Below are 11,659 nucleotides of genomic sequence, written 5' to 3' on the forward strand. Positions count from 1 at the left end.
CCCCATCCCTTACCGCTCTCAGCATGGCAGCAGGACGCTCCGCCCTTCAGCAGCCCCGATGGTTTCTCCTGCCCGCACAGCGGCGCCCGGCAGCACCCGCAGCGCTTCCGCAGCCGGCAGCAGCTGTGGGGCACAGCGAGGACGCTCAGTGCCCCAAATCCCCCTCCTGATCCCATCCCCGACCCTCGAACCCGGCCCCACTCACTGGACGAGCACGCAGGCGGCGATGAGCACCGCCGAGGCCACCACGGCCACCACCAGCAGCGCGGTGATCGTCTGCTTCTTCTGGTTGGCGGCCACCACGGCCAGCAGGTCGGCGTGCTCACAGCGTGTCCCCACGTAACCCGAGTGGCACCTGCCGGGGGGGAAGCAGTGGGGATGAGTTTGAGCCCTTTTTTGGGGGGAGTTCTGGGCAGCTGGACCCTCGTTTTGGGTGCTCTGTGTGGCCAAACCCACCCGAGGTGGCTTCAGCAGCCAATAGAATATGGGATGCACTGCACTGAGGTACTTGGGTGGGGATTTTGTCACCCTTCCCTGGGTGGCAGCAGCTGTTGGTGACCGTCCTGTGTCACCAGCAGGTCCTTGGGGCACCCCCAGGTCACTTTGGAGCATCCCTGGGTCACTTTGGAGCATCCCTGGGTGGCCCCATGTCACCTCAGAGCCTCCTTGTGCCACCCTGTGTCCTATCAGAACATTCCTGGCTCACACCCATATCACCTTGGAGCATCACTAGGTCACACTCATGTCATCTAAGAGCATCCTTGTGTCACCCCATGTCACCTCAGAGCATCCCTGAGTCAACTTGGAGCACCCCTCTGTGGTCCCATGTCATCTCAGAACCTGACTGTGTCACCCTGTGTCCTCTCAGAGCATCTCTGGGTAACCCTGGAGCATCCTCATGTCAGCCCATATCACCTCAGAACATCCCCAGGTCACACCCATATCACTTTGGAGCATCCTCATGACACCTCATGTCACCTTGGAGCATCTCCAGGTCACACCCATGTCATCCCAGAGCATCCTTATATCACCCCACGTCACCTCGGAGCATCCCTGGGTGGCCCCATGTCACCTCAGAACCTTCTTGTGTCACCCCGTGTCCTCTCAGAGCATCCTTGGGTGGCCTTGCGTCATCTTGGAGCATCCCCGGGTCATGTCCATGTCACCTCAGAACATCCTTATATCACCTCAAAGCATCTCCAGGTCACACCGATGTCATCCCAGAGCATCCCTGGGTCATCCCATGTCCTCTTGGAGCATCCTCATGTCACCTCATGTCACCCTGGAGCATCCCTGGGTCACCTTACGTCACCTCAGAGCATCCTCACATCATCCCATGTCACCTTGGAGCATCCCTGGGTCACTCCATGTCACCTCACAGCATTCTCATGCCACTCCATGTCACCTCAGAGAATCTCCAGGTCACACCAATGTCATCCCAGAACATCCCTGGGTCATCTCATGTCCTCTTGGAGCATCCCTGGGTCACCTCGAAGCAATGTGGGTGGCCCCATGTCACCTCAGAGCATCCTCATGTCATCCCATGTCACCTTGGAGCACCTCCAAGTCACACCCATGTCATCCCAGAGCATCTCTGGGTCATCCCAAGTCCTCTTGGCACATCCCTGGATCACCCCATGTCACCTCGGAGCATCCCTGGGTCACACCCATGTCACCTGGAAACATCTTTATGTCACCTTACGTCACCTCAGAGCACCCTCATGTCATCCCACGTCCTCTTGGAGCATCCCTGGGTCACTCCATGTCACCTCAGAGCATCTTCATGTCACCCCATGTCACCTCAGAGAACCTCCAGGTCACACCGATGTCAGCTCAGAGCACTCCTGGGTCATCCCATGTCACCTTGGAGCACCTCCAGGTCACACCTATGTGACCCCAGAGCATCCCTGGGTCATCCCACATCCTCTTGGAGCATCCTCAAGTCACCTTGGTGCATCCCTGTGTCACCTTATGTCACCTCAGAGCATCCTCATGTCATCCCGTGTCACCTCGGAGCATCCCCGGGTCACCCCTGACCATCCCTGTGCCACCCCACTCAAACCGCCCCGCAGAGGGGCACCCTATGGGGCAGAGCCCGCTCCCCCACACCCCTGTCTCTGCTTACACGCACGCCGGCTTGTCCTCCTGCACCAGGAAGCGGCACGTCCCATGGAAGCAGAACTGTCGGTGGGAGTCGGGGCACTCATTGAAGTGTGACCGCACGGCCGCTGCCACGGGGGGATCTGTGGGGAGGGGGGAGGAGGAGGGGTGGAAACGGGGGAAAAAAGGAGAAAAACATTAAGGGCATCGCCATTGGGATCCAACCAACAAACGCATCAAGACCGCTGCTTCGGCCACCAAAATGAACCCAACTCGGTCCCGCTGCACGACCATAAGCCTGCCTGGCACCGGAGGAATTTGCTAAAGAGCTTAAAGCCAAAATAAGGGCGGAGAGAGTTAAATGAGAGCCGGGGGCTGCCCCGGAGCGGGGTGGGCGCCGTGATGCTGTTTTGCATTACGCCCCGTGCTGGTTTGAATTATCCTCCCCGGCAGAGACGGAAAACGAATATCCTGCTGTCGGCTGAGCCCGCGCGTCAAGCACATCCGATCGCTGTCGTTTCAAAGCCACCTCAAGTTCCTGCTGCTGGGATTTATGGCAGCCCCGCGGTAATTAACGCCGCGGCCGCCGAATGCTTCCAGGTCCTGCGAGACCCCGCACGTGGCCGGGGTGCTGAGGTCCCTTTGGGGTCCTGTCCTTGGGCTGGGATCCCATCCTTGGGGAGCCAGGACTTGCTGTCGAGGGGCGCAACCAAAGCCCACCCCCCATCCCTGGGTGTTTGCTCCATGGGATGAAACCTGCACTGCAGCCACTGCCCTGTCCTCCAAAATCCCAGCTGGGCAGGGGGAGAAGATTCCTCTCCCCCCCATGCACCGTATTGCAGAGGGAAAAAACACTCCTATGCATCACCTCCTGGGGGGGGGGTTCCCAGCAATGGCACAGCTGGGGATTTAGGACGCAGCAGCACAGAGCAGCTCCCCATCCCCAGCTCCAACCCCATCCCCATCCATATCCCCCCATGCCACATCCATCTCCATCCACACCCCCTTCCCCACGCCCACGTCCATATCCCCACCCATACCCCCATCCCCATCCAGACCCCCACCCCCTTTCCCACACCTTCATCCATACCCCCCTTCTCCATCCATATCCCCATGGCCACATCCATCCCCATCCACACCCCCTTCTCCTTCCCCATCCCTACCCCATCCTTCCCCCCCAGCCTGCACACGGCCCAGATAACAGCGCATAACCTCAGCCAGGTGCAATGGCTTTTTATTTTATTTTATTTTATTTTTTTGCTTTACCAGCGGCATGACCAGCAACAACCCACCCCAAACGTGACGCTACAGGGCAGCGGGGATCGGGTCTGCAAACTCACCGCTCAGCGCTGACGTCGTGTTCTCCAGGGCATGGCACACAGCCACCAGCATGCCTGCGGGCAGACAGAGGGCTCAGAGCCAACGCAGGAGGAGAGAAAAGCCCTAAAACCCCTCCTGGAGACCCCGAGTTAAAAGGGGATGGGGGCAGCTGTGCCGTCACCAGGACCTGAGCTCTCCTAGGGTCGGGGATGGGAGCTCCCCACCTGCCTGTGGTGCCCCGGCACCTCCTCAACCCTTTTGCTGTCCAAGGATGTGCGGGTTCATTAGAACCCCCGATTCGTCCTCTTTTTGTGGGAAAATGTTCCCTTTTTGGGGGGAAGATGTTCCCTTTTCAGGAAACCCATCTGGCTCCGAGGGTTTAACCTCAGAGATGAGCGCAGCAGCGCTTCCCGCAGACCCCTCTCTGACCCAATTACTGCACGGGGTTAATCAATCCATGCAGAAAGCTCCAGCTGAAGGCAACGAGCAGGGGGACCAACCCGGGGCTCCCAGCACCGTTCCATTTCCCTCCTCCTGGCTGCTCCCCATGCACATGTCCCTGCTCCCCGCCTACGCCAACCCGAGGGGACTCTGCGTTATCTAGGAAGTGGCTCATCCCTGTGTCACCAGGCGGATGCTGTGTCCCCTCCTGGCACCTCCAGAACCCGCTGCGCTGCCTTATCCTGCACCCCACTGCAGCTGGGGCTGGATGAGCCCCGCTGGCCCCATGAGGTCACCCTGGCCCTATTTGCTGCTCCACTTCCCTCCGTGTCACCTCTCGCTTTCTGTTTGGCGAGGGCTTTGTATTTAGGACGCTGGTCCCCTTCCCCAGCGACCCCCTGTGTTTGGTTTTAATGCTCCCAGGCTGCCATCACCCCATGTGCCCAAACCCCACATCCATCTTCTGGCCTTTGGAAAGACCCCAACACCAGGAAGCGAAGATCCCCCAGGACGAGATGCGCGATGCTCACGACGCAGAGTGACTGATGTCCCCACCACAACATCTACAGCCAATGCTTCTCCTCCACAACCACCACCGATCCCACCACAGCCCCAGAGGGCTCCAGCCCTGATGCTCCCATCCCAGGCGCGTTTCCCCATGGATCCCAGCTCTGCTGGACCCACTCCTCCATCCCGTTGCACATTGAGATGAGCCAGCAGCTCACAGGTTGGAAAAGACCTCCAAGTCCAACCCAACCCATCCCACCACCCCCACTAACCGTGTCCCCCAGTGCCTCATCCCCACAGTTCTCCAACACCCCCGTGGATGGGGGCTCGTGACCCTCCTTCTCCAGGAATCCCCATTATCTCCAGGCTGTTTCCAGCCCCACATTCTCCCTCCTAATCAGCTTTGCTCGTAGTTTCCCCTCGGCTTTGCAGCTTAGCCCTCTGCAGCCTCCAGGTGCGTCTGCAGGGTGCGAGGGGGAGGAGGTGGCAGCTCCCTCCGTGTTTGCAGCCGTCACCCCCACCTCTTGTTTACAAGGTTTGGGGAAGCGCTCCTTGTGGGACGCAGAGTCTGGGTTTCAAACAGACGCGGGCTCGGGGCTGACAGAAGTCAGATGGCCCCAGGGAGGGAAGCCAAGAGCTGGCTGCGGGGAGCAGCGGGGACCTGGGTGTCCCCAGACTGAGCTGGATGGGTGAAGGGTTAGGGTTAGTTTCTAGCAGTAGGGTCTAGGGCCAAGGGTTAGGGTCTAGGGTCTACGGGTAAGGCTAGGGTTTACAGGGGAGGGTCCAGAAGTAGGGTCTAGGGTCTATGAGTAGAGTCTATAGATAGGGTCTAGGGGTTAGGTTTTTGGGTCTACAGGTAGGGTTTGGGGTCTATGGGTTGGGTCTATAGGTACGATCTAGGGGTTAGGTTCTAGGGTCTATGGGTAGGATCTACAGGTAGGGGCTGGGGTCTACGGGTAGAGTCTAGGGGTTCGGCTTTAGGATCGATGGGTAGGGTTTAGGGTCTACAGGTAGGCTGGCTGCTTGCACGAGGGACGGATGCTGCTCGTCCCCAGCCTCCCCCGGAGCTGGAGCCCTTTGGCCACCACGGGGCAGAGTACACCACGCTCAGCCCGTGCTGCGTTCCCCCGGCCCCCAATCCCCGAGGCTGCCCAAGCGGGCAGCTCCCAGCCCCTTTCCTTCGGAGCAGCAAGGCAAACACGGAAAGCACGGAAAGCACCACGCGCCCCAGCAAATAAATAACACCTCCGGAGCTGCACTCCGTGCCCCGAGATCCCGTTCTTCCCTCTGTCCCTTTCCCCCAGCAAAGCGGCAACAAGGCGAGCGCCCGTCCTGCGCGGTGCACACCAGCCGACGCGCTCTCCCTAATTAATCCTCTCCTACCATAAATTACGGGGCTCCCCGAGGCCGTGCCCAGCAAACCGCCGCGATCCCACAAGCAGCGGAGCAAACAACTCCGCGAGCGAGCGACGCCAACCTCGGGAGGTGGTGCTGGTGGTGCTGGTGGTGCTGGTGGGGTTGGGGGGGGGGACACGAACAACCCATAACACCCCCAGAGCAGCGGGGTGTTCCCCCCGACCCGGGCTCGGGGATGCTCTACGCTCCCCAGTTGGCAGCAAAAAAGAAAAGTTTCCTTTTCTCGCCGGGGACCGATGCTCGCGGGAAGCTCGCTGCCCCAAATGGGTAGGGGGTCGGGGAAGGGTGTGTGTCGGGGGGGAGCAGCCAGCAGCCAGCACGCCCGCCCCGCTCCCTCCCTTCCCGGTCCCAACACGTACCCAACGCCAGCGCGGCCGCCTCTCCCGGCATTCTGGTGGCGGTGGTGGCGGCGGTGGCGGTGGCGGTGGCGGTGCGCAGCGCTCAGTGCGGCCGAGGGGCCGGGCTCCGCGCCGGCGGAAATGGGCGCGGATTCCCCGCCGGCCCCGGGGCGGAGCTACGCGGCCCCCGGCCCCGCGGTGCCCGGTTCCGAGCTCCCCCCGACGGCAGCGCTCGGTGCGCGCTGTCCCGCTTCGCTCGGCGGATCGCTCCTTTCGCGGGGCGGGCGGGCGGGGAGGAGGGGGTGGGGGGGGAAGGGGTTTGAACCGGCCCTCCCCTCCCTGCTCCTATCTGCTGCATCTCGCTGCCGGATTGCTTCACCGACCGCAAAGTGCATTCCTGCAGCTGCTGCTGGCCGCCGGCCCACGCCCCTTCCTCCCCGCTGCCGATCTCACCTCGGTGATCCAAGCCTTTGTCATCCCCAAATCAGTGGGGCCGCGGTTGAGGCCACCTGGGAGCCCCGGGGGAGGGCAGGGCGATGGGAACGCGGTCCCCTCTCCCCCACCCCACGGTCACCAAAATCCCGCTGGTGGCCAACGCGGCCCCTCGGAGAGCTGCCCCCAGGGCGCTGTGACATGACCGGTGTAACCGCTGTGCCTTGCTGGAGATGGGGTGGCCTGGTGGTGTGGGGGGACACGCATGGGGGACCCTTTGGGAACATCCCTCGGAGACCCTTTGGGGACACCTTTTGGCAGCAACCTTTGGGGACAGCCTTTGGAGATGCGTTGGGGACAGCCTTTGGGGACCCTTGGGGACAATACTGGGGATGCTTTGGGGACACTCTTTGGGAACACCCCATGGGAACCCTTTGAGAACAGCCAGCCTTTGGGAACACCTTGGGGAGACTCTTTGGGGACTCCTTGAGAACGCCTTGGGAGCATCCCTTGGGGACCCTTTGGGGACACCCTTTGAAGATGCTTTGGGGACCCTTGGGGGACACTCTTTGGGAACACCTTGGGGACCCTTTGGGGACGCTCTTTGGAGACCCTTTGGGTACACACTTTGAGAACACCTTGGGAACACCCCTCAGGGCCCCTTTGGGGACACCCTTTTGGAACACCTTGGGGACCCTTTGGGGACAGCCTTTGAGAACCCCTTGGGAACACCCCTTGGGGGTCCTTTGGGCACACCCTTTGGGCGCACCTTGGGGACCCCCCGCGCGGGGCTGGTGCCTCGGGAGCACCCCGCAGCCACGCGGCAGCCTGGGAGCTGCTCCCAGCCCTGTGGTTTGAGCCGAGCCGAAACTTCCAGGCGTTCCCAGGCGATACCATCTGCTCTTAGCACTTGAAAGCAGCTCCACCGCACAAACGAGGGGCTGGAAAGCCTTGTTCCCAACGCTGCCGATCCCAAACACCCAACACCAAGTCGCAGCCGGAGCGGTTCAGCACAGCAGTCACCGAGTTCCCCAAATCCTACTTTTTTTCAGCCCAACCCCCCTGTGCTGTTCCCTCGACGCTCACCTTTCTTCCCTCCCGCGTGCGGAGAGCCCCGATATTTGTTTGTAAATAGATGCTTCCTCCTTTGCAATATTCCTCCCACTCCTGGCGTGAATCACTCGTGGAAGCAGCTGCTGCCTCCGCGAAAACTGGAATTATGGCAATTTGGGGTGAATCAGGGCAGGTGATGGGTCAGGGGCGGGGAAGGAGTGCAGTGGGGCCGGGTAACGTGGAGGGGGATGCTCTCGAGAGAAGGAGTGGGCAGGCCACCACAACGGAGGCACAATCTTTCCTCCATATGTGAGGATGCTCTGCAAAAGAGCAATGGGATCACAGGGCAAGGAAACTCGGCTTGGAGTCGCACGCCGGCTGGGCGATGGGAGAACGCTGCTTAAAAGGAAGGAATTCCTTTGTTTTTCGTGCTTTCCCCTTTGGTTGCCCCTAAGCACCTTTGAAGAGAAGGAGCGATCCTACACGCCGGGTTTGAGCAAAGCAAACTGGCACCGTGGCTGCAGATCTGGGGCCGTTACTGCTTGGGCTGCAGCGCGCAATGCACGTTTCCATGCTCTTCCCACTGTTAGAAAACCACAAAAACAATTCTTGAATTGTTCCTCCCAGATGCTGGCAAGGTGCAGCTCGCGCCCGGAGCCCGCGTGCTTCTCGTCCTTCGCGAATTGCTCTTTGTCCACGGCTCGTTCTGGGGTGTGAGATGAAATGGGTGTTTGTGGGCTCCGAGTGGGGCTGGGGGGGCAGATTCTGCCTTGCAGACTGAGCGCAGCGCTCTGCTCGACCAAACTGCCCCATTTAAGGCAAAAACCCGGAGAAAGGGCTACTAAAAAAACTTGCTTTTCACCGAGTTGGGAGGATGTGATTTTTAGTTATTATTATTATTTTTTTAAGCTTCCCTTCGCCGTGCAGACAGTTACTGAGGCTGGAGGGCAACGGCTGGGGAGAAACCCAAGCGATGGGACGGCATGGATGGGAACACCTCGGGAGCCCTTTGGGGTCACTTTTGGGGGCACCTTTGGGTCTCCTTTAGGAACACTCTTTGGGAACACCTTGAGAACATCCTTTGGGAACACCCTTTGGGGACCCTTTGGGAAGACCCTTTGGGAAGACCCTTTGGGAAGACCCTTTGGGGACCCCTTGGGGACCCTTTGGGAACAGCTTGGGGACATACTGGGGACCCTTTAGGAACGCCTTAGTGACACTCTGGGCACCCTTTGGCAACACTCTTTGGAGATACCTTGGGGACCCTTTGGGAACATCTTGGGAACACTCTTTGGGGACATACTGGGACCCTTTGGAACACCGTGGGGACACTCTTTGGGGACATACTGGGCACCCTTTGGTGACACTCTTTGGGGACATATTGGAGACCCTTTAGGAGCACCTTAGTGACACTCTGGGCACCCTCTGGGAACACTCTTTGGGCACCCTTTGGGAACACTCTTTGAGGATACCTTGGGGACCCTTTAGGAACACTCTGGGGACACTCTTTGGGCACCCTTTGGGAACACTCTTTGGGAACACCTTGGGGACACTCTTGGGGAACCTTTTGAGAACACCCTTTGGGAAGCCCTTGGGGACCCCCCACAAAGGGCTGGTGCTGCAAGAGCACCCTGAAGCCATCACCCACAGCAAAACGTGCCCCAAGGCCGGAGCAGGGGGCACCCAAACCTCACTTACACCCCCGAGATCTGAGGGGAACGCTGCTGGCTTTGGAGGAACCGCTCGGCAGCGCGGGGCCATCTCCACCACAGAGATGCCTTTAATCTCCGCTTAAAACATTCTGACGTGGCGGGGGAAAAAGGAAAAGCAAAAGCCCATCGATATCCTGCCCCGAAGCAGCGTGCAACAAGGGGGCTGTGTGCTTGTGTCCGGCATAAAAGGCTCCGTCCTCCTGTTTGCTTTGGAGGGGAACGTGAAAATTAGGCACACAGCGCTCCTCGCGCCCTCCGCCCCCCTCGCCCCATTCCTCACACAAACCCAAATTGTAGCTGCCCGGCTGGTTTTGGCTGCTGCTTTGAAGGCAGAAATCAATCAGGCAGCCAGCAACCGTCCCCCCCCTGTTTATTTTCTTTCTGCACGGGGCTGGGAGAAGTTAAATATTGCGTCCAAGGTCAGCGCCGCAGCATCGGTTGCATGGGAGCTCCCGTTCCCCTCCTGCACCCCTCCTGCAATGTACACCCCTTCTGTCCTCCCCCCGTCCCAAATTTTGCCCCTCTGACATTTCCTCCTGAAAAGAAAAAAAATAAATAAATACCAACCCCCCAAAAACGGGGCCTTATTGCATTTTTTTTTTTCCTGGCTTTATCTTGCAGCAACCGGTTCTGTTTTTCTGCCGGCTTAAAGGGCTCTTTCATAGCCGCTATTTTCCCCTGTGAATGTACATTTCATTCAAGTCCTTTTTTTTTTTTTTCCCTCCCATTTTTTTTTTTTTTTCCTAAATAACTTCTTGGGGTTTTGTTCCTCCCCAGACATTTTCTTTAGCTCCCCTAATGATGTTTGGGGACCTTCTTTGCACAAAGGCTCTATAAATACAGGATTTTTCACCTAGTTGCAACCCAGCCCTTCTCGCGGCCACTAAAAGGCCTTTGTTGGCCGCCCTGGTGGAGCTGGCACCTCGCAGCCTAAAGTCAACAGCGCAGTGAGCACTCAGAGCTCCTATTCTATCGGTGTATTTTCAGCCAGCGGGCGCAAGGCTGGGAGAAGGTGCAGCAAAACCCCCTCCATGGGTGCAAACGGGGAGGGAGAAGGGCTGGCAGCAGGTCCCTGCGCCAGGTGCTTTGGCTGCTATAGAGCTTTGGGATCCCCGTGACCGCTGCGGTCGCCGCTGGGACATAGGGGGCATTGAGGCGAGTCGCCGCCTGGCGCTTGTGCTGCGCTGGTGGCTGCACGTTGGGCTGTGCCCTTAAAAATCCTGAGGTTTTGGGTGTTTTTTTCACCTGTTTGGGGTTATCCCCTGGGCTGTGCCTGGGGAAGGGCGGGAGGGGTCTTGGGGGGGGGGTTTGCTGTTGGAGCAGCACCCAAAGTGCCAACGGGACGCTGTTCCAACGCTGCTCAATGAGACCTTCAGGCTCTGGAGGCCTTCCTGTGCACTTTCTCCTCTTCCAGGATAAATGGACCTCGGTGCCCACTGGGGGAAAACGAGCAGAGGAGCCAGGAGCTGTGGCAAACAGGAGCCCTCCGTCCCCAGGCCACCACCCCCCAAGGCAGAGCGGGCGGTCACGCCGCGCGGCACATGCCCCAGCTCGATGCACTTGCCCTCGTTCCGCTTTGTTTCTCCCTTGGCTGCATTGTACAGAGCGCTGAGTCAGCAGGACCCCCCCTCCCCGCCCCCCCCCGTGAGGCACCACTGTGCCAACAAACCCACGAGGGAGGGGGGGGGACGTGGGAACGCGGTCCCATAGAGGAGCAGCCTGGGGGGGAGGCTGCGAGCGCGGCGCCCACGGCGCTGACTCAGCCCCTCTTGGGAGGAGGAGATGAAGGCGAAGGATGGCAGTGGGGACACTGTGACTCAGCCATCTGGAACGGCAGGAATTCCTCCCGCTGGCCCTACCTGCCCTGGGAACCGGCGCACAGGTAGAACTGGTCCAGTTGTTCTCCTCCGGGATGGGAGACCCCGCGGGGGATCGGATGCTCCTGAGCTCTGTGGGCTTGCAGCGCCGAGTGTTCCTCACCGAGACAAGCATCAGGGAGAGGGCTTTGGGTCTGCACCGACGCATGGTGAGTGTCAGTGCCTTTAGACCCCGTGGCCTCATGTTTGGGTGTAACACGCACAGAGAGGGGCAGATGTTGGGAAAAACCTACAGACAGGGAGGGGAAGAGGTGAGGGCAGCGGTGGGGCTGCGCCGGCTGGCTTGAGCAAAGCCCAGGTGGTGTTGGGGGATTGGGTTGGTGGCGCTGGGAAAATGGGTTGGTGGCACTGGGTGGATGGGTTGGTGACACCAGGAAGTTGGGTTGGTGGCATTGGGAAGATGGGTTGGTAGCACTGGGTGGATGGGTTGGTGGCATTGGGTGGATGGGTTGGTGGCATTGGG

The 11,659-nt window shown here is 59.7% G+C and overlaps 1 protein-coding gene across 1 annotated transcript in view; it reads right to left on the reverse strand.

Annotated features, from left to right (window-relative positions):
* The window catches only part of TGFA (transforming growth factor alpha), an 8,679-nt gene extending 2,399 nt beyond the window's left edge, over positions 1-6,280 (reverse strand). Inside the window, exons 1-5 of the mRNA XM_021375099.1 lie at positions 6,144-6,280; positions 3,441-3,494; positions 2,126-2,243; positions 206-355; positions 14-123 (exon numbers count right to left, since the gene is read on the reverse strand). Of these exons, the coding sequence (XP_021230774.1) occupies positions 14-123; positions 206-355; positions 2,126-2,243; positions 3,441-3,494; positions 6,144-6,174 (463 nt within the window). The 5' untranslated portion in view covers positions 6,175-6,280. The remainder of the gene's footprint in view (positions 1-13; positions 124-205; positions 356-2,125; positions 2,244-3,440; positions 3,495-6,143) is intronic.

Source organism: Numida meleagris, chromosome 21, assembly GCF_002078875.1.
Source record: "Numida meleagris isolate 19003 breed g44 Domestic line chromosome 21, NumMel1.0, whole genome shotgun sequence".
In the NCBI taxonomy this organism is placed as follows: domain Eukaryota; kingdom Metazoa; phylum Chordata; class Aves; order Galliformes; family Numididae; genus Numida; species Numida meleagris.